General features: G+C 40.6%; 2 protein-coding genes across 2 annotated transcripts in view; both read right to left on the reverse strand.

Annotated features, from left to right (window-relative positions):
* Window positions 1-14,394, reverse strand: part of ppp1r37 (protein phosphatase 1, regulatory subunit 37) — a 45,083-nt gene extending 30,689 nt beyond the window's left edge. The window contains exon 1 of the mRNA XM_023273750.3: window positions 12,600-14,394. Coding sequence (XP_023129518.2) covers window positions 12,600-13,353 — 754 coding nt within the window. The 5' untranslated portion in view covers window positions 13,354-14,394. The remainder of the gene's footprint in view (window positions 1-12,599) is intronic.
* A 1,445-nt stretch (window positions 14,395-15,839) lies between these two features.
* Window positions 15,840-16,684, reverse strand: LOC111570814 (late histone H2A.2.2-like). The gene is made up of 2 exons (XM_023273751.2): window positions 16,531-16,684; window positions 15,840-16,319 (listed from the first exon to the last, which is right to left on the reverse strand). Exon 2 carries the CDS (start codon window positions 16,310-16,312, stop codon window positions 15,896-15,898), a length of 417 nt encoding a protein of 138 aa, XP_023129519.1. The 5' UTR covers window positions 16,313-16,319; window positions 16,531-16,684; the 3' UTR covers window positions 15,840-15,895.
* Between the last annotated feature and the right edge of the window lie 4,678 nt (window positions 16,685-21,362).

Below are 21,362 nucleotides of genomic sequence, written 5' to 3' on the forward strand. Positions count from 1 at the left end.
TTGTTTTATTGCACTCCCTCCAGTGCTGCTGGTACATGTATGGAGGGAGTGGCAATGAGGAGGTACGCAGAAAGGGAGCAGAGGGAGGGGAAACAACTCTTCCAAACAACATCATTGCAAACCAGGTTAAGAGCCGATGATATGCAGAATATGGTGGCCTCTAAGGACAAAGCACACACAAGAAGCAAATGCACAAACATAACAGGAAACATGTTCCTAATCTAGAAATGCAACATATACAATAAAAAAGGAAAACTAAAAGGAAGTGCTCCAGGATGTTTGTGAGAGGGCAACAGGCTTGATTTAGATACACAGCAACATTACAGACAGAAAAGCTCTAAGCATTAACAACTTTTGTCCTTTAAAAAAAATCTAGTTGAGATATTTCCAGAACTTGAAATATGTGGGGGCTGACTCAATGAACGAGCGGCTATGTGCCGGGTTCAACCCCTGGCTGACTGGAACTCTGCTGCGTGTCATTGTCCTGCTCTCTTGCTCAATATTTTTTGACCATCTCCACAGCATTATCTGAATAAAAGCAAAAATGCCAAAGAAAATGGTATGTGTCCAATTTATCCAAATAATGCCTATGGTGAAATCTGCTCCACTGCTTTTGAAGATGGAATGATCAATCTGCCGGGTGAGACAGGCTAGCCGTCTGAGCAGCTAACATCTCGTTCCCAGAGATGACAGATGAGGGACGAGACATTTAGCTGGCTTGATATTTCAGGTGTGCAGATGACAGGAGATGGGGAACAATCTCTGCTCAAATTCAGTGAGTCTACTAAACGACACAATCAAACAACAAACCCTTTTCTCCTCATTATTATTGTTGGCCTTCATCCACAAAGTAGCAACAAAACCACACACTAAATCAGAGGCTGTTGCCACTGTTGAGTTTGTGGGCAAAATGAAAAAAACACAACAGCACCTAGCTTGCTGACTCGGATAAACAGAGGTAAACGAGGTGCTGCAGACTTTATGGTTAAGAATGATGTTGCACTGTTGACCACTATACTGCTGGTGCAGATTTAACCTTCAACAGAGCAAATGTTTTGAACAATATCACCAACAGTAGGCTGGAGGAAAGCAAAGTCCCCTAAACGATAACATCAAAAAGCATGCTATACAGAAATTGTTCACAGATGGTGTTTACAAGCTGACAAGTGAGTTAAGCTGATCAACATTATGCAGCTCCAGCTCTGAAATTATTTTCCTCATTTCTAACCCTCACACAGATACTTACTTTGAGTCATGATTTAGACTGCTCTAAAGGTAGTCATTCATCATTTAGGTTTTTGATGAAATCAAAGTGAAATCAATGCTACTGATTGAATATTCTTTCTGATATATACCAATAGATTCACCAATTTTCTCATGGTTTATGAGTTGTAGCACCAGAAGTGTAAAAAAGACTTGGTGGCAAATCAGGACCAAGCATAAAAACATATTTATGCATTTTTACCAACTAAATGCAACACATTGCTGACAGTTTGCACTATTGTAACTGCATGGCTTTGTTTAGTAACATTACTAATATAGGACTCAACAGGTTTGCGTATAATAGTCCATTCCCTAAGCTCAGAATCTATACCGGTCATAGAGAACATTATTAGGAAAAGGAGTGGTGAAAGGGTGGTGTTTCTTAGACACGTCATCAAGTGAAAATCATTTTTATTGTACTTTGTGGATGCTATAAGCTTGGAGGTGTAAAATAAAACCTGGTAAGATATAGAGACATTCACTTCTGCCATTCTTCAAGGAATTTAAAGATTTACCTTTACTAAGTTCTTCAATGAACTGCACCTGTTTCAGCCAATTACTGCAGCTTAAAACTGAGACCAGTGTCGAAGTACTTTAAAGTACAATGAAACTGACAGCTGCTTGATGCTAGCCCCGCCTCCCTTCCCCCAAAATAGCTGGAATCAATCGACTAAATAGATTTTTTTTATTCAAAGTCCTTATGCTTTCAATTGCTTAAGTGTAACTCACTAATAAGTGTGCTGGAAGCCAGTTAAGAAATTATTGCTCTATTAATAAGATTAAAAGGCTTTGATGTCTGCAGAGCGGCTGCTGATTGACAGCTGTGATTGACAGTTCACTCGCCTACTGCTCCCCCTGCCTCCTGGCTCATGCTGGTCTCAGACTTTAATTTGTCTCCAGACATGCAGACCCATTGTGTTTGGGAGTAAGAAGTTTGACCAACAAGACCCTCGGTGGATGCCATCACACAGCGTGTTGGTAACTTTAATGTTTGATTACGACTTGCTAAAGTGGCTAATGGTAGCTCAGTTGCATCTGTGTTAGAGAACACAGCCAGCTGGGTTGGTATCTTGGGGCGAGGAAAAACTGCAGGCAACAGAGGAGGTACACCTGCCATAAATTAGAAATCAATTACTTAACCTGAATGACTGGCAGAGTTGCAACAAGTACAGGCACATATGTTTAGAGGAGAGTGCTGTACTCAGGAGTAATTCAAAGCTTTCACTGTTCAGTCATCAAAACCTGCTACTTCACTTCCACACCTTAACCGTCCTCATGCTACACGGTGAGAGCTGACAATTTTCTGAGCAGGTACTGCAAACAATATACGTGAGGTTAAATCCGACAAGAGGAATTATTATTTTGCCTCAAGTGGTAAACACCTTTCAGCATAGTGCAATTCAATGCAACATCCATTCATGTCTTTCCAGCTGCCTTACCAGTTTAGGGTTCTGGTTGGAGACAGCTGGAGGCATCCCAGCATGCACTGGGCAATGGGCAGGTCCCTTCTGGAAAGGTTACCAAGGAGAATGCCAGTAAATGTTGTCAGAAGTGCTTGGCCAGCTGTGTGATGACAAGGGAACCTCCTGACAGGCCCTTTTTTCATTCTTGACATGAGTATTTCTCACTTTTCACGTCAACAACTAAGTGCAACATTATAAACGTTCTCCGGGAGGGAATGTCTGTCTTATTCCCACTTTTAAACACAATCACACCTCACTCATCAGTACGACAGCTCGGTCTTTGAGTGTGACCGCTGGGATCATAAATACTTGACAACATATTCATCATCATACGAGCTACTTCTTTTCCAAGCATAACTGGGCTCTTACTACGGTGCCCTGTAAGCAACACGTTTTTTTTTAATCTGCACCAATACATTTATTTGTATGTTAGTTATTCTTCTGTTAAAAAAAAAAAAAAAAAGTGCATTTCTTTTAATCTTGTGGTTATTAATTTTCCATGTTGCATTTTCGTTTTTAAATGTAGTTTTCATGTTTTTTATGACTCCCCATAATTCAAGTTAAAGTCAGCAACAAGCTGTCTGAACTTAATATTTTCATGTTCTCATTTCTGTTATTCTCAGTCAGTATTTATTTCCAATTACCTAGAGTAATGCTGCCAGCTCCTCAAATCAATTTAACATTGTGCCATTTTTTTATTTTTAATTAACGCTGCCTAACAAGTCTTCTGGCATGAAAGGTAGCACCTCATCAAAAACGGTGCATCATTATTAGATGCAGCAGATAAAATGCCAGACATTTCTTCTCCTTTGTAGCTGCACAAAATCATAGCATTGCTGCAGTCAAAGCCTCTACCACCGCCCACAAAAGGTCAGAGCGGATCGACCCACAGAGTGCCCACAGTGTGAGCGTGGGCTTTGGTACCAGACTCAGTCAGTGCTAGTCTTACTGGGACCAGTAAACGAACTGGTGTCTGAATACTTACTAAGTGATTACCATCATCATGACATGCTATTGTATGAAATCTATTATATTAATGTCATGTTAGGATCTGTTTATGCTACTGATATGATGATAATATAACAAAGCAATAACAAACTTTTAATTTGTAAGTCGCTTTGTTAACAAAAACTAAAATAATGAATAAATAATTGGCACAAGGATCTAGAGAGTCATTCATTCCTTTCCTGGTTTGCTGTTGAAAATAGATGCAGTGTGACCAGAAATGTGGTCACAGCAAAATGTGTATCAGGATGATTGATTTTTGTTATTTTTTGGGTTAAGTCACAGTGAAAAACCAGCCACTGCAACCAAGTCTTGTAATGGTAGGACAAATCCTACTGTTGATTTGGGCATTGTGTTGGCTAAAAATGTTGTGTTCATATAACATATGATAAGTTGGTAATATAATTATCATGACAGGCCTATTCAAAGGTCCTGTACTGCAAAAAAAAATCTATGAAAGCTACTTACAGGGCCTATCTGAACTGCTGTAAAGGCATGTTAAGTCTGACTCAATTTCCCTACATGTCACAGTCTATATATCCTCTTCATATTTGAAGCTTCGTATCTTCATCACTCATTCCTACTCTTCTTGTAACTGATGTGAAAAAAAGCACGAGCACATCGTCTGCAGATGGTGTGCTTTCTCCCTTCACTCCAGCAACAAGGAGTCAACAAGCAAAGACAAGTGTTCGCATGTGTGCAGAGAAAGAGGCGACACTATTTGTAAAGACAGACAGCCGACTGAGAGATCTGGCACAAAGAGGGGAATCCACTCAACATGCATTGACCCACATAAGGTCATGAAATTCATCTGTATGACATGCCTACTCAGACAGGGTTCACTAGCAAAGAACGTTACGGCATGCTCTATATGTAGAGGGCTTTAGAAAAACTTTGGCTGCGACTTGGAATGCAGTGAAGACTGTACCAGCCTCAGCCAAACTCCTGCAGATAGACAGCTGACCTGCCGTCTGTGCACATCTGGAGCTGCATGGATAGCTGGCTGAGAGTAATGTTAGGTTATGTAACAATAAACTACCATAGGACAGAGATCAGAAAAGGTTGTCGGTACGTTAACTGATTTTCAAGGTACTTTTCTTTGGACCAGTTGTTAGGTAGCAGCCAAATTTACCCTGCAAAAACTCAAATCTACATCTCTTGAGGAGATTAGTGTAAAATGTAAAAAGTGTAAAATCTCTGGAAAGTGGTTGTCACCTTGAGTTGATCATTTAGATGTCATTTAATATGACTAATTGTGATTGAAAGGTAACAACTGAGAAACTAGTGTTTACACAATACACGCTTTGAGAGGAAATGATTCCCAGCCAGCTAGTCAAAAAAAGCTGTGCCAATGGAGAGGATTGGTTACAGAGCTCAAAACACATGGAGGCCATGTGTCCAACTAGCAGAGCTTAGATGAATTCACACCATTTAGACATTTCACTAACATCTTCAGTAGTCTTTAGGTGAACTGTTGCCCCATTGACTGAGTCCAATCAAGTGTAAGAGTGGCTTACATTGTCAGTCAGTCAGGTGTTGTACAGTTTGCATATTCATGCTGGTGAATAAAAAGCTAATGCTAATGTGGACGCAAATCATTTCCCCAGCTTAACACGTGGATAAATATATACCTAAAAATACTAGTATGGATGCATTTTGATTTCACAGTTACTTACTATGGATGTTGTCTGTGAAACCATGAGCATCCCATATACTTTCAGGTGACAGGGCTTTCACATGACAACAGCGACGTATGAAGTAACATGCCAAGCCTTCAGGCAAACTTCCAGAGATGGGTGCAAATGTTGAGCTCGTGCACACAAGTGCTGCCAGCTCCTACTTAACATGCAAGTGCCAGTGTTCAAAATAGCCCCCCTCTCCCAGTCTGCAGTCCCACTCCCTGCCATTTCACACTGCTGTGCCGTGGATGGTGACAGTAGCGTCATTCACACATGACAGCTGGCTGCATGGTTCATCAGAGGTGGGGCAAAAAGACAAGGCCTGTGGCACCGCTCCTGTGTGCTTGTAAAAGTCTGTGTGACAAGAGGGTGACAGGAGGTGAAATACACAAAAGAGATCAAAGTCTGAATTTGAGCTGCCTTCTGCTTAAAGGCGAGCCATGGGGTTTAAAATATCGCCTAAATCATACTGTACTAGCACAGGTCTGCACAAGAGCAGAAGATCACAAAGAAGCAAAGTAAATTTGATGGCTTCTAATGATGTGGCTTAACATAATGGCACGACTAAGCAGCAGTGTGATTATGCAGAAACACTGGAATTTATTCCAAGTAACTGTGTGCTGATCAATAATTAACAGAAAGCACTCACGGCAGACTGAGACAGAATATGAAAGACAATTACAACACCTGTAAAGCACAGGCTTCATACAAAACACACATACTCCTCACAATGTTAGTGACAAATTTCAGGTCATTGTACAACACACACCTCCACTGTCTGAGGTTTGTCTGTACATCACTGCAGAAAAAGTAACATATCATATCTATGTGGATGTCATGCTTTTGCAATAAGACATTATGGCTGTCTATCAATAGTAGCCAATCTCTTAATACTTGTACTTTGATGGTAAAAAAAAAACAGAGCAGCCATTTTAAAATGTCTCCCACATGAAACCAAGCCTGTGTTTGAGAGAGAGAAAGCTGCCGGACCAGATGGAGAGAGACATTATGTGCGAACAACAGTTGTATGCGCTATTTTTAAATGCTGGAACATTTTGAGCGACATGTAGACAGTGTGTAGGTAATATCTGTCGCCTCCTCATAAGTGAGAAGAACAGGTATGGGAGGGAAGAGCAAGGAATTCCTGTTTGACGAAGACAGAAATCCTACGCAGACTTTTGGACCGGAGAAACAGTCACGAGACACCAGCCAAAAGATGGCAAATTTCACTGAGAATGATATGTCTTTTCTACCATCTACAATGAATCACCAACCTTCTTAATAAAATTATTGTGGTTTAGGGCTACAGTGCAGACAGACACAAAACTAAAGGGGACAGTTCAGCACTAAACAAACAGACAAATGCACAATTTCTTTCACAAATTTACGAGATGAGCAAAGAAGCATATGTAGCTTAGACAGGTAGGAATGCATAATAGATGAATGTACAGGTAGCCCAGAGGCATGATAATGTCAGCAGGTGTTATTGTATCACAGACATATCATTATCAGTGTTGTCGGTTGGGGAAAAAAGCAACAACTTTGAAACAGCGTCATCATGACAGTTTATTTAGGAGACACCTATGTTTGCAATACCTAGCAACATTGGAGAAAAGCTGTTTGATGGCTGAGAAAATTCCACTCTGCTGTTAGATCAGGTTTTAGTTTGTTTAAATAACAAGTTCTGATCATGCATTTATACTGCCATAGATTATGGAGCTGCATTCATAAGCACAGTCGTTAGTCATTCTAAGACAACTATAATATATATTTAAAAACTCAACTTAAGTCATCAGTTCTAAATCCAAGGCATGTGATTGTCAGAGGACACAAAGCAGGGAAAGTGCATAGCTCTGTTACCAACAGGACGAAAAAGCATCTTATCACACAAAAAATGTCAGAAAAAAAAGCATGCCAGAAAAAACAAACAATAATTATCAAATGTATTATGCTTTGATCAGATGACTTTCTCTGTTGGTCTAGAAAATCCAGTGCGCTGCTCGTGCAAACTGAACTAACATCTAGGTTTTCAGGGCCTTTGTCTGTGCTCTCCACTGAAAGCTTTGCTTATCAGTTTGTAACTTGGTCCACAGCCACAACAAATAACATTTCATGGGTCACAGAGCCTGTAAGAGCCTGGTGCCAAGTGGGCCTTGGGTCTGATGACACGAGACGGAGCTCCATGCAGGCCAAAGAGTTTGGTTGCTTGTATGATAAACAGTTCCTAATTCGAAGGTATTTTGTGTACAATGCAAGTAGTAGACTTTAACTTACTTTCACACAAAGCTGAACTACAACAAAGCTGCAAGAACTTCCCTTTATAATACTCATTGTAGTTATTTATTTTTCTTCTGTGGTTACTGTGAAAAACCTTCCTGTATTATAACTTAACAAAAACTCTGCATTACTGAGTGTTTGCAGTGATTGGTAAGTTTTACAAAATAAATGACATAGATAAATGACTTACCACATACTGCGGGTGTGATTCTGCACTTTTGCAATTACATGCATTGCTGACAGAAGAACAGGCTGCACCTACACTGATCTGGCCGGTTAGGTAGGAGGAAAACTAGGGGAGGAGAAGCAGAGGGAGGAGGGGAAGCTATGCAGCTTGTTGGGAAGTTTAGGAATCTCAGGATATGATGCAGTATTTGCCCAGGCCTGGAGGGAAAGAACAACCGTCCCTCAAGTCTCGAATATGAGGCAAAGGGGAAGGGAAAAAAAAAAAGAGTCTGAGGGAATATTATCTAACTCCGAAAAAAATTACATTAATATACTTTACTATGTTTGAGAGCATGTGTACAAAATTTAGCTCTTCAGCAAAAACATTACAAAGGTGGCTTCAAGAATTGCTGCTTGTCAGAATTTTTTTTGGTTATTTATAGTCACATAAATTGCACGCTAGCTGATAAAACAGAAGTGGACATCAATTTTGGGAGATGAGCATGCCAAGAAAGCAATGGAAATCTGACACCCCAGCTGGTTACTATTGTTCCCTCCTGAGCTCCAGGTGTTTATTTTAAATGGCAGAATACATCACTCCTTCTCTGGCAGCTATTAAACCTAGGATTACTTTCTTTGCAAATATTCAATACAAATCTAACATATTCCTTCTTATGTTCTTACCACAGTAATTGTATATGGATGAAGCTCTCGGCTCTGTGAGCTCATTTCACTGTTATATTTCTGACAGATGAAATAAGACAGGCACCCAGCGAACCTGACACTAGATCTGCAGATAAAGGGCCTGGATGGACTGGGGATCTATTGTGGCGCTGTGCTCATCCCTAACAAAGCCTGAGGAGCGTTGCATGAGATTCAGACAGTTTCGCAAAATGGCTGGCAGAAGCAAGACTAACAAAAGACATCCAGGTGAATTTCAAAGCTATATGAAGTTTATTATTGACGGAGCAGTAATTTCATGACTTTTGGAAACATGAAACTAAAAGGTATGTGGACCATAAGAGCAACTATTTATTAACCTCAAATATTAATTATCAGCTTGGATTTCTGTGAAGAAGAAACATGAAAAAAAGTGGAACTGACTGCCATCATATTCTTCCAATATTAAACGTACGTGTGCCATCAGATTTGTGCCTCTTTTCACAAGAGATAACTTTAATCAGTAATAAATGGGTTGTACTTACAGCATATTTTTGTTTATTCACCGATTCACACAAACACTTGAACGCCAATTTTGGTGGAGCTGCCCTGCGAGTTGCTTGCCTGCCGCTGAGGGTTGGTTCAGTGTCTTGCCTCTGACACGCGAAGAGGAGCAGCCAGGAATTGAACCGCCAACCCTGCAATTAGTGAACAACCCACTCTACCACCTGAGCCACAGCGAAATTACACAGTAGGCCATTTTAACCATTATCTTCATCAGTTTGATAAAAAGCAGATGTTTGAGTAATCTGACGGCACACTGACTTTTCAAAACATCACTGGGGGTGGCCCAAATCTGAGCAGTCAGAATTCATGCAACTTGTATGTCATTCTAGATCAACATTAGTCACAAATCTGTGTTGGTGGGAGACACTCAGAGAATACATATATGGAAGACAACTGGAGGGAGTGACACTTCTGTACAAACAAACCTCAAGAGGCCGTATCACATCCGTCTGTGTTTGAAAGCATATCAAAACAAAATCTGACTCCTTCTCCTCATTTTCTGCTGGCTGCAGTCCATATTAACTTCTAAATTAAACTGTAAACACTGACATAAATGACTTCCATGTTTAATTTGCTATAACCATGTGCTATGTGTGACTAGAGACAAATTATCTAGGAAAATTCCCTGAGCGCAATTTTTCTGACAGATATTGCAATTTTATTTCAATATAAGTTTCCGTTCAGTATTCACTGTGCAATATAATTAAAACGTGATGGAGCATTACCATGTGAAATACCATCAAAAGCATGACTGTCAATCAAGGAGGAATGTGTAAAACCACTGACATGATAGTCAGAAATGCTGCACAGAGCATGATATAAATTGCAGCTTGTGTGATTTGAGTGCCTGAATAAAATGATGACTGCACTATGCGATTCAAATGTCTAACACGTCGCTGAACAATGACAATGAAGATGGTAGGACTGTGTTAAATGCTTCAAAACGTAAAGATGACAAACAAGATTACTTTAATACAGGGCTGCAAGTACAAAATGTTTTCACTATTGATTATTAATGTGCTGATTATACTTTCTGCCAAAAAAAGTCCTGTATAATTAGTTTAACAAAAATCACAGTAACTAAATACCTGTTAATGTCCAGTGAGCAGGGAAAAAGTCAGACAGTCAGTTTACAATCATGCAGGACAAAGAAAGTCATAAGACTGTCATATTTGAGAAGCTGGAAGCTGCAAATGTTTGACATTTTAGGATTAATATGTCATCAAAACTATTGCCAACTGAATTTCTCTTAAATACTGTAATTCAATCTACCTCTATTAATTGTTCTTCCATCATATAAACATATCAAAGTTTGAGAGTTTGAATTCCTGCAGTCCAAATTGTTCTATCAGTAACACCGGGCTGAAAATATGTTTTAATGCATTTAAAACCTTAACATTCTCCATCATGTGAGTAACTCCACAGACTTCCACTGCCTGCTTGCTGCTCTGTCAAAAGCACAATCAGTTGGACCTTTGGAACTTAAATAAACTACCAGATAAATGTGCTTGATAAACAATCTAAACCCACACCACCGTCACCTATATACTTCACTGTGCATCATGTGTTTCACAAGGGCCCAGAAAACTTGGCCAACCTGGCTGGACTTTGTCCTCCTGGCTAAAGATATTTCATGCTCAACTTACAGTCAGACTGGCTGCCTGGCATGTGTGCTGCAAAGGTGCTGTAACTGATACAGAAAGTATTTGGAAAAGCAACAGTCTGAGAAACTGACACAAAGATGCAAAGTATTTTGATGATGTAGAAAAGCATGTTGCTACATTTTGTGATCAGATGAATGACAGAAAACATAATTATCTGTGTGAGCGACTGATCATTTGCAGCTGGGGTGTTGACAACAATGGAAATTAAGATGAAAATGAGACAGTATTGTTCATGCATATTAACATTGTTGCTTTTGTGCTTCTCTCTACTCCCCATCCCCCATCTGGACATCTCGCATCACTGACCTCTGCCTTAGTCTGGCCTACATTTTTGGTTATATATGCCAGGAAAAACAGCAGGACTCTCAATGTCCTACCCTTAATGCCACACAGGTCACACCACACTGAGACTGTAAAGGCCGGCACTATACTTAACACAGTTTGTCATCTTCTCAAACTGAAGTCATTCTGTATAACTATGTAGACTGCTGCCACAGTGCTGTGAGCAAACCCCAGCTTTTACAGTCGGACTGTAGGCCTGTGTATTAAATGATGTGCATTGTCCACACTAGTTGAGGGAGTGCGTGACTCACGGTCAGATCATGATCACACATGACTTTTCCAGCTCCTCCAAAAAAGACAAAGATTTAAACATGAAGCTACTGAAAACCGAAGCTAAGTAACTCTGCTTAAGACATAGAGTGCAAAATCTAAACACACACACATACAGTAAAAGCAAATAAGACCTGCTACCAGCTAATCAAACTGACATTGTAAGGCCTGAATCAGTAACAGGAACAAAAAATAATAACAGCAATAAAAACGGGTAAGGAATGCTTTCATTTGATAAAAAAAAAAAATGCATTTCATTGTATTTGTAGTAAATGCAGAGACTAATCAATACCTAAATACAGTTAGCATTTCATCTGGACTGGCAGAAAATTATCTTACTTTTGCACATACGTTTCATTCATGCACCATGACTGAATACTGTCTACTGCTTTCTAAGTGTCTGTATGCATCTGTGTGTAATTTCCCTACACATCAGTATTCCCCTCATATCCAACTGTCTGGTTTAATTCATGCTGCTGTTGTACTAAATTCACCTCTGGGGGATCAACAAAGTTTTATCTTTACTTACATAAATGGCGTTTGTTGTAAAACATACACATATTAGCTGGGGAACTAGGTGTAAAGGAGTAACTTTTTATTTCATTGAAACCTTACATATTGAGTTTCCTATGGGAACACAGCAAAGGCAGTGCTGTATCCTCCATGAGTTTCCCTCAACGTGTTTTCAATGAACAGGAACCTACAGTGGAAAATAGCACACCTCAAGGAGTGCTGGGATTTACTCACAATGCTGCATGCAACACTGCACAGGCCTGGGCCTATATAAATATATTTATTATAGTTGTACTTTGAAAAAAAAACTGACAAAGCTTTTATTTAAAGTATTTGTCTATTTGATCCCCTGTTTGAAAAAGGGGCGGGGGCACAGGTGCTGCCTGAGGCCTAAACAGACTGTAGTTTGACCCTGCAAGAGATCACAAGCTCTGAAGAAAGACACAAAAGAACATTCCTCTCAAAGACATCGACACACCTCGCCTGGTATCCACCAATCATGTTTACACTCCACATGAAATCAGCACCATTACAGGGCACATTTCTAAACCCAATCTGAATAGTCAACTGCTCTTCAGATGGGGAGCAGGGCAAAAAAATGCAGTTAAAATCCCTGAGAGGATAAATTCTGGCAAGCCACTGTGCACCAACATGTTCATACACGCACAACAGAAAACTAGAATTAGGAAATCATTCACACATACAGACATGCAGAAACAAACAAGTATTACCATGTCTCCAGGGGTCCTTTGGCTCCACTGCTCCAGAGACAATATCCTCATCTGAGGGAAATGTCACTCTTTTGCCACTTGGTTTGTGTTTATCATCCCCCTCCTGCACCGAGGGATACAGTCCAGCTTGGTCTGTGACAAAAGCTTCTGTGCCGCACATCTGGTTTGCATCTGACTGGCTTTCAGTCATGCTGCCAGCTGGGACATCCTGAGGAGTGGACTCGGAGTCTAAAGTGTTATCTGAGAATGATCTAACATTTGCAGATTCAGCCTCTAACACCCCACTCTCATCAAGACTCAGATCCACACCTATGTCCATGTCCCCACCATCTTCCCCTTCTTCCACAACAAGCGTTGCAGGATCACTGTCCTTTTCTTCCTTCATTTTTTCCTCCCCGACATTACCCTTGTGCTGGTCATCATTAGAAAAGATCAAGTCAGTGGGGTTCACTGTGGCAGGTGTGTTTTGGGCACTGCTCTGTCTATTTCCATTGACCTCATCAATTTCCAGTGTGTCTTGTGGCTGGTGGTTGTCCTCCTCAGCAGCCTGGAGGTTGTCAGTGAGCTGAGGCATCAGGTAGGTTTCAGAGGCCTCTGTTGGAACAATGTTTTGTTTTTCTGTGTTACCATCCATCATCAGTTCAGAGATCCGGGGGGTGACCCCTTCTGTGTTGTTGGTGCTGTTGTGATCATCGTCCACATTGCTTTTTGTCTTGACATTGCACAAATCGAGACACGGCTCTTCGATATTCATGTTTTCATTTCCAGTGAAACTCAGTCTTAAATTGTGCCACACAGCTGGGTTAAACAGTGACTAGGAACCAACTGACATGGATAAGCCTGTCTGCCTGCTGCTTTTACAATATATGCAAACGAACCTGTATCTTGGACCTTCAGTAATCAAATTAAATTTAAGTGCAATGAAAAAGTTAGACTGATATTCTCACTGGTTTCTTGTACCCTAGGTTACAGGTGACGTCGGTGCATGAAAAATCAGCTAATAAAAGTGCAATTTCACACAAATATCAATGCTAGAAACATGTGATGTCTGCATGAACTATATGTTCATTAAGTAATTCTTTGAATGTCACACTAAGGAACTTTGTTCAACTATCACCGGGCAGGTAACCAGCTCTGGATCATTTCTGCCAACTGTGTCCTACTGCTCCCGGTGGGAAGCGATGAAAGGCTCCCGGTCGTCAGCACATTGCCAGCAGTATTTACGAGGACCAGGACAATCAATTGAAACGAATAAGTCACTCAGGGTGCCTCCATTACGCTAGCAAAGTGAGCTTACAGTCCGACACCGAACCGATTCATCTGCTTGAATTAAAGCGAGCTAACGTTCGCTAGCTTGCTAAAGTTGTTGTCCAACAATGACGTCCAGGCCCGTGTGCGGTCGCATGTCTGCTTCTTTGAGCGAGCTCGCCTGTTTCTCCACGACAAAGTCCATTCTTCCGTGTCCAGAAAAGAAATATTCCGCTCGTCTCACCCTCTTGTCGTGCTGCAACTCGACTCACATCACAAGCCTCGACCAGCGGCGGCGAGAAAAAAATCAGGCGTCACACTCCGAGCAATGAGCATGTTTCTGTGGCTAACGTTAGCGCTAGGGAGCCGTGCCGGGACAAACCGTCCACGTACTAACAGTGATAATGATTAGGAGATTATATGTAGGATATTCCGACCGCCCGGGTCTAGCAGACGTGTCTCTCTCCCCGGGAGAAATCAGCTGGACCCCTTTTTGTCTACCGTTGCCCCTCGCTAGCTTGTTGAAGTCCAAAACTGTTTGTTGTTCATACGTCCTACGTCAGCACGTCGTTCCCACACTGGGCTGCGTTCAACATACGCAATGTTGTTACAAAGGGCTGCAGCAAGGGCGATATTTCAAAGGTTTACATGAATATTTCGGTCATATCATACTGTTGATCTACAAAGTGGGTGTTGTGTAATTGTTCCTCTTCAAACGGAAATATCTGAGTCGATTATACTACACACACTAATCAAAAATGATTTTCTTTTATCCAGTTGTAGTCACTACTTGAAAGCAGTTACAAGGGTCAAGGTTGCCAGACAAGCTTCTTTCAAGGAAATGTGACAGTGTTTGCCTCAGTGGCAACCCAAAGTCAAATAGCCTGGCCACAGTCAACCTCATTAAGGCATATTAAACAAAAATATATGCAGCATAAAATGTTTTATTCAGTTCTTAACACACAAGAATAAGTATTTGTTGTTCCAACACACAGCATCTCTACAACAGAAAGGACATCAGGAAAATAGGTACGTACTATATTACAAATGATAATAAGCAGATTGAGTGGGGCCATAGACCAGGTATCATTAGCAAGGAGTTGCACATTTCACACATAGTTAATGAATGTTGATGCTGTGTTTTGGAATGTTGTCCACTCTTCCTGAATGGCTCAATAAAGTTGCTGGACATTTTGGAGAACAGAATCACATTGTCGGCATCCAGCCAAAGGATTATGTGGCAGATTGTCGCACCATGCTCTCTGAAGTAATTTCTTAGATGGCAGACAGTGGAGCTGGACATTCAAGTGTCTATCTACATTTATAATTTTGTGCAACCTTTCACAACCAACAACCATTTGTTGGCTGTAGTGGTTTTTGAACTCTAAATGTTTGGCAGCTGTTCTAAAATTTTAAATAATTAGTCCTGTATTGGGTATGACAAGATAGATGCCAGCTTCCACAGGCCAGTTATACCTGCCAAATCTCTGATTTGCATAAAGTTAGAATTTAGGATTACCTTGCAGTTTCATTGCCATCTGCAGCTTTGGAGTTGCTGAATAAGTGCTTGGGCCTGTTGACATGCAGTCGTTTCTCCCCTCCACTTCTTACTGCAAACAGAAAGTTTAGGGGTAAAACACTGGTGGGTGATGTTTTGATTTACATTTAATATTTTAGAGTATAAACAATTTTGTACAAACTTCAGTGGCATAGTTGTCCTTCCTAACTAAGGTCAGTCTAGGTCAAAACCTCCAAGAACGTAATCTTGTGACTTCCCATGTCTAAACATCCATTGGTTTTTAGACCTGTATTCACAACTTGCACTCAGTCACAAGAGCAAACCCAGTATTTGCAGTGAAGATTGTTTTTAGAAACAGAAACGTTAAGGGAACTTAGTAGCAAGTAAGATGAAGCAAATTTCCTACGTTGAGAAATTTGCTTTATTTCTTTCGAGCTGCTACCAAGATGCATCCAAGTATCAAGACAAGCATATTTAGAAAATAGAAACCTCTTTATTATATATTTTGACAAACAGGTAACGTTCACAACTAAAACTCTTGAGACTCAACATCCTTTGCAGAACCATCATCCCTGGGGCCTTTGGTCTTCTTGGGGAGAAGGCTTGCCTGGATATTTGGGAGGACACCACCCTCTGATATCGTGACCCCTGCCATCAGTTTGTTGAGCTCCTCGTCGTTTTTCACTGCCAACAAGATGTGACGAGGAGCGATGCGCTGCTTCTTGTTGGCATGGGCGGCATTTCCTGCCAGTTCTAGGATTTCAGCGCAGAGGTACTCCAGGACAGCTGCGAGGTAAACTCCAGCTCCAGTGCCAACTCGCTCTGCATAGTTGCCTTTTTTCAGCATCCTCTGGAGTCGGCCCACTGGGAAGGTGACCCCAGCTCTGACAGACCGGGATACTTTAGCTGTTGGCTTAGGTGCAGCTTTCTTCCCTCGGCCAGACATTTTCAGACTGAGAACAGAGAAAAAAAATGCAGTAGAGACAGTGATCCTGCTATTTGAAACAAAGGCCTAATCTACAGCCTTGAGGTTAAATAATTTCAGCTTCTAAGAGCATGACATGTTGAAACATTACACCCAACAACAACTGATTATGCTCAATTTAACAAAAAATAAACTTATTCCACACCACATCAACCTTTATTAAACAACTAAATACTCACCAGAACTCTGCACTTCCTTCAACTAGAGACAGCAGCTACACATTGAAACACGCAGAACACTGCTTTTATGAGTCCAGCAGTGATTTAGTGATGAGCCACACCTGTTTCCTTTGCTGCACCTGAATGATCTGAAGAGCCTGGCTGTTGTGAAGGAGAAGCAGCAAGAACTAAACAAAACTCACCCCCTATTTATTAAAAAAAAAACAACTTAAGCTTCAGTGGCACTGAATCAAATTTGACTGCTCTCAGAAAAGAAACTGTTCTTAAATGGTTCTTCAGAAGTACCATCACTAACTGAAGGACCTCCTTAGTTCGAGGATGGTTCTTGACATACATTTAAGTGAGTATCTCTTGTGCTAAAGGATCTTCTTTTTTATTGATATTATTTGTTTGTTTTTTTTGGCACGTAATAGCATAAAATTAGAGCTGCCACAAATGAGTATTTTCATTACTGATTAATCTACAAGTTATTTTTTCAAATTATCATTAGAAAAGAACGGCGCCCAGGTAGCTCAACAGGTTGACCCATAAACTGGGGTTATAGTTCCCATGCAGCAGTCATGGATTCAATTCTAGCCTATGGCCTTTTGCTGCAGGTCATTCCCTCATTCTTGTCCCCATTTTCCTGTCTTCTTCTCACTATGACTGTCAAATAAAGCTGCAAAAAGGCCAAAAAATATTTTTAAAAAAAGAAAAGACTGAGCAATGCCAATTGTTATGTTGACAGATTTTGTGCTTGTGTTAAGTTGTGCTTCTCTAATGGTGACATTTGAAATAAATTACTTGTCTGTAATTGAATATGGTTAAAAAATAAAGATTGTTCATAAATAGCCAACAACTACGTTCATATGCTTCTTTTTCAGAATGGCTCATATGAATTAGATTTAAAAAACTCAAAGATACATTGAAAAATTACCTAAGAGTCATTTGAAAGAGATTTTTTTCTGAATCTGTTGGAGCCACAAAGAACCATCCTCAAAATGGTTCCTGAAAATTAAAATTCTTTGGAGCACAAGTTATAGTGATTGAGGATTCAGTCAGTTTATGACGTTCTTTTTAGTTCCAGTTTGCACCTTTATTATTCAGAATGTGTGCAACCTCCCAGCCAATGAATGATTAGAATTCCAAATTGCAGTTTTAAAGAATATAAGCAAAAACTGTAGATATACATATTAGAATAAGTAATATGTAAGTGAAAATGTCAAATACTGCATTTGATGCCAAAACACCTTTGGGGTAACATGCACTTTTCTAATATTTTATACTTATATTTAACATATGAGTCTTAATTGTTACTCATTACTTGTAGACACATTCCAAACATGTTATACATGATCAAGTATTTCAGAAAGTGTGTTGTGTACATGTGAGACAGCAGCACAGAAAAACATCTACAGCAGATGGCAGCACAGACCTCAGATTCAAATTTCAGCCTGCAGCAGTCTGTCTTTATCATGTTTTTTCTGAACTCCTGAGGCCTTTTTAATGATGAAATGCTTATAAATCTGCACTTAGTGGTGTCATGAGCCTTCACTTTATGATCAGGTGCTTGCAGTGGCTGTTTTCCGGGGAGCCTGATGTGCTTACTAACTAGCTGCTTGGGGGAGTGATGACTCATCGCCCACCAGTGCGTGTACAATACAGGATCAAATGCTTCCTTATAACACTCTGAGAAACAGACAGAGATAAACAAGGCTTACTGAAGTTTAAAGATCTCAAAGGCAACTCATGACCAACCTAAGTAGCCTTAAGATGTTTTTAAATCAGTATTTGTTGAAGGCACGTGCATACTTTCAGTTTGATATCTCATTTTAGAGTGAAATCTGTGTGGAAACAAGGGGCACTTTCTAGCTTTTTTGTGGAGTATTCGACCCTCAGTAGTTGTTTAAATTTCACCCATAGCATTGTTTTTTTTTTTAATCATATCCATGGTGTGTTGTACCCTTTTTAGCCACTAAATTGCATGTCAAGTGATCCAACCTCGTTAGAAGTGAATAAGCTTTATCTTCTTCATCTTCAAGGATTATGTGATGTGGATGAAAGCTAAAAAAAACCCCAACAAACTAATAGGTAGACTGTGATTTGTTTTGCCAAACTACTGATCAGTTTTTTGACTGGAAAGAATGCTTTTTGCTTAAGTATGTCATTTGTACTTTTGGAGAACATATGTACAGTCAAGCCCAAAATTATTCATAACCCTAACAAATTTTAACATAAAGTTATTTTTGAATGTAAATAAAAGCTGAGAAATGATTTTTTTCCATAATGATGCCTCTAGTACATCATCTCATTATCTTTTGGGGAACACCTGTGCCATTTCCAAAAACAAAACAAAAAAACAAAACCTCCTGGTTGAATAAAAGTAACTTTAAGTCAGAATTTGCTAGGTGTATGAATAATTTCAGGCTTGACTGTACATGGATTGTTATTGCACTGCGACTATTATAAAGATTTAAGATTAACTGTGTTCTGTCTAATAAAGGCCGAGAAAGAATGTGTTTTAACTGCAGTAAATTATTTTTCATTTAAGCTATAGAGAAACATATTTTATTACTACGCTGCTGAGTAACCCCAACTGTACATTTCCTGTTTCTTTTTGCTTTAATGCAGCATTTTGGAGCTCTGTCATTGTCACATCCAGCTTCATCCTTTGTACCGTTTGCCTTCTACCCCATGTGTTGACAATGAGAGATGGAGGAGCAAAAGAGAGAGAGACATTCTGACTGTTCGGATTCACTTTAAAGCATGGCAAAGGGCCAATCGCGAAGCAGCGGGAAGACAAATTAAGCAGGGACCTTCCCAGCAGGTCGTCCTTGGACAGATTGGATGTGATTCTGTTTAACCTCTCAACATCCTCCCGACACGAGGAGGGCAGGACGGGACTCAAAAGCTGTCACAGAGCAGCTCTCGATGCATATCTCTACAGCCTGACATTCAAGTATGTTAAACATAAAGCCAACACACACATTGAACCGGTTCCTAACACAGTTTCTTCGCATGCAGCTGAGGCCAGATCAGTGTATAGGACTGTAAGCTGTAGTTTTTCATCATGTGAGTTGTCATCATTGAGCCAAGCCATTTGTTTTCATGCCGTTCTCCTGGGGATCTCTGTCTGGATAAGGGGGTGAAGGCCCTCAGTATTTATTAGCAACAGTAGCTACTAACACTGAAGTTTGCAGTCTGCTGCCGAGTGAAGAGAGGACATGAAAGAATATGAGGAGGAAGCCGAGAAACGAGCCAAACATACCGTTAAAGTCAGAGATTGAAGGCAAAACCAGACACCAAAGGTCCTAACAAGATTCCTTTTGTGTCTGCTAATTCAGATAACACAGATTATCTTTCCCTTTTATGCCATTTTCATGAAGACGACAGCTGACTGTACAGGTATGTCTCTGTCTTTGCAGCAGGCAGGTGGACAGGTAAACCGTGAGGGCAGCCTGACTCTCTTTAGCGGACACACGGAGGCCTCTTTCTCTTTTCCCTGAGCAGCAATAAATCTGTAGATGTGGCTTTTAGGAGGATTGCCCTGTTACTCTGACTTCTAGTTTTTCCCCTTTCCTCAGCTTTATGGAGATGTCAGCGTCAGCCTGCAGGAGTCTGCGCCTGATCTTTGGAAAGCAATTAATCTCCTACAATAAACTCAAAGGGTCAATGACTTCTTTCATACACGCAGTGCACTCATACGATTACAGACGTGCTTCCACGTGGAAAGAGAGGCGTGAATGCTTGAATTACTGCCAATTTGCAAAGGCCAGTAACCCCACAGAAAATGACCAAATCTTTAGAAATTGTTCATTGCAACTGTTCACCTCTTTCAACAGATAATAGCCTATTCATCAACAAGCACTTTTCTCTCCTTCATAAATTGCCAGATGACAGCGACAGTAGCATCATACTGTGGCTTGACAGCAGAATCAAGGTGCTGAATGCGTCTGGCCTTTCTTGTGGTTTGAAGTTAATAAAGAGACAATTAATGCGAAGTGTCCACACTAACTGGACAGTGAGTCATTCGCTGAGTGGATCCACTTTAATTATGAAACCTTATGGACACACACAGTGCAGCCGGGTGTCCAGAGGTCCCAGGATCCTTCGGCACTTAAAGTCTGTCGCCTTCTGAAAAAAAAAATGCCTGTGAGGCTGTGATTGTTTTTCCATGACTGCTACAGCAACAGTCTGGGCTCACTACCATTAAATAATAGAGAAACCGCTTTGAGAGACAAAGTTATTTCCTGAGTGAAATCTTGCACATTCTGTGTTTGGATGATTTATATGCGAGTTTTCATTCATATGGACATTAATCTCAGTGCTCTAAAGCAGATTTTGGAAGGATAAACTCTTGATGTGAAGACTGATTCTGCTCCCACTAGTTCAGCATGAAGACTGGAAACAGGAAGTAACAGCCTGTCCAGATCTAACCCAAGATACTGGTTGGCAGATTTTGGATCTGAACCACTCTGAGGGAAGTCAAGGAGCAGGAGGGCTTTCTTCTACCATCCTCTCTACTCCACCTTCTCCTCATTGTGTGTCATCTTTTATCCTCCTCAGGTCCTAACCCTGCTGTGATGGCTACCATATGTCCATACCGGTTCCCCAATAAAAACCATTTCCCTTTTTAAACATTATAAAAACACAGGATGGACCTAGGGAAGTATAAAATTGGGGTAGGATTTGATCTGGCATTGAGCACCTGTGTGTGGGGATTGACCAGAAGAGGACAGACACTGCAAATCCACTGCCACGTCATTAGAAGAGGGGGGAAGAGTGAAGAACAAAGAGATTTTTCCATCGTCCACCCAGCCACCCATCCGTCCATCCCACCTGTGCAAAACTCC

The sequence above is a fragment of the Amphiprion ocellaris genome, chromosome 7, assembly GCF_022539595.1.
Source record: "Amphiprion ocellaris isolate individual 3 ecotype Okinawa chromosome 7, ASM2253959v1, whole genome shotgun sequence".
Taxonomy (NCBI): domain Eukaryota; kingdom Metazoa; phylum Chordata; class Actinopteri; family Pomacentridae; genus Amphiprion; species Amphiprion ocellaris.

Bases quoted from the DNA above. Each gene is read 5' to 3' on its own strand.
- LOC111570814 (XM_023273751.2), bottom strand. From the start codon at position 16,312: ATGTCTGGCCGAGGGAAGAAAGCTGCACCTAAGCCAACAGCTAAAGTA.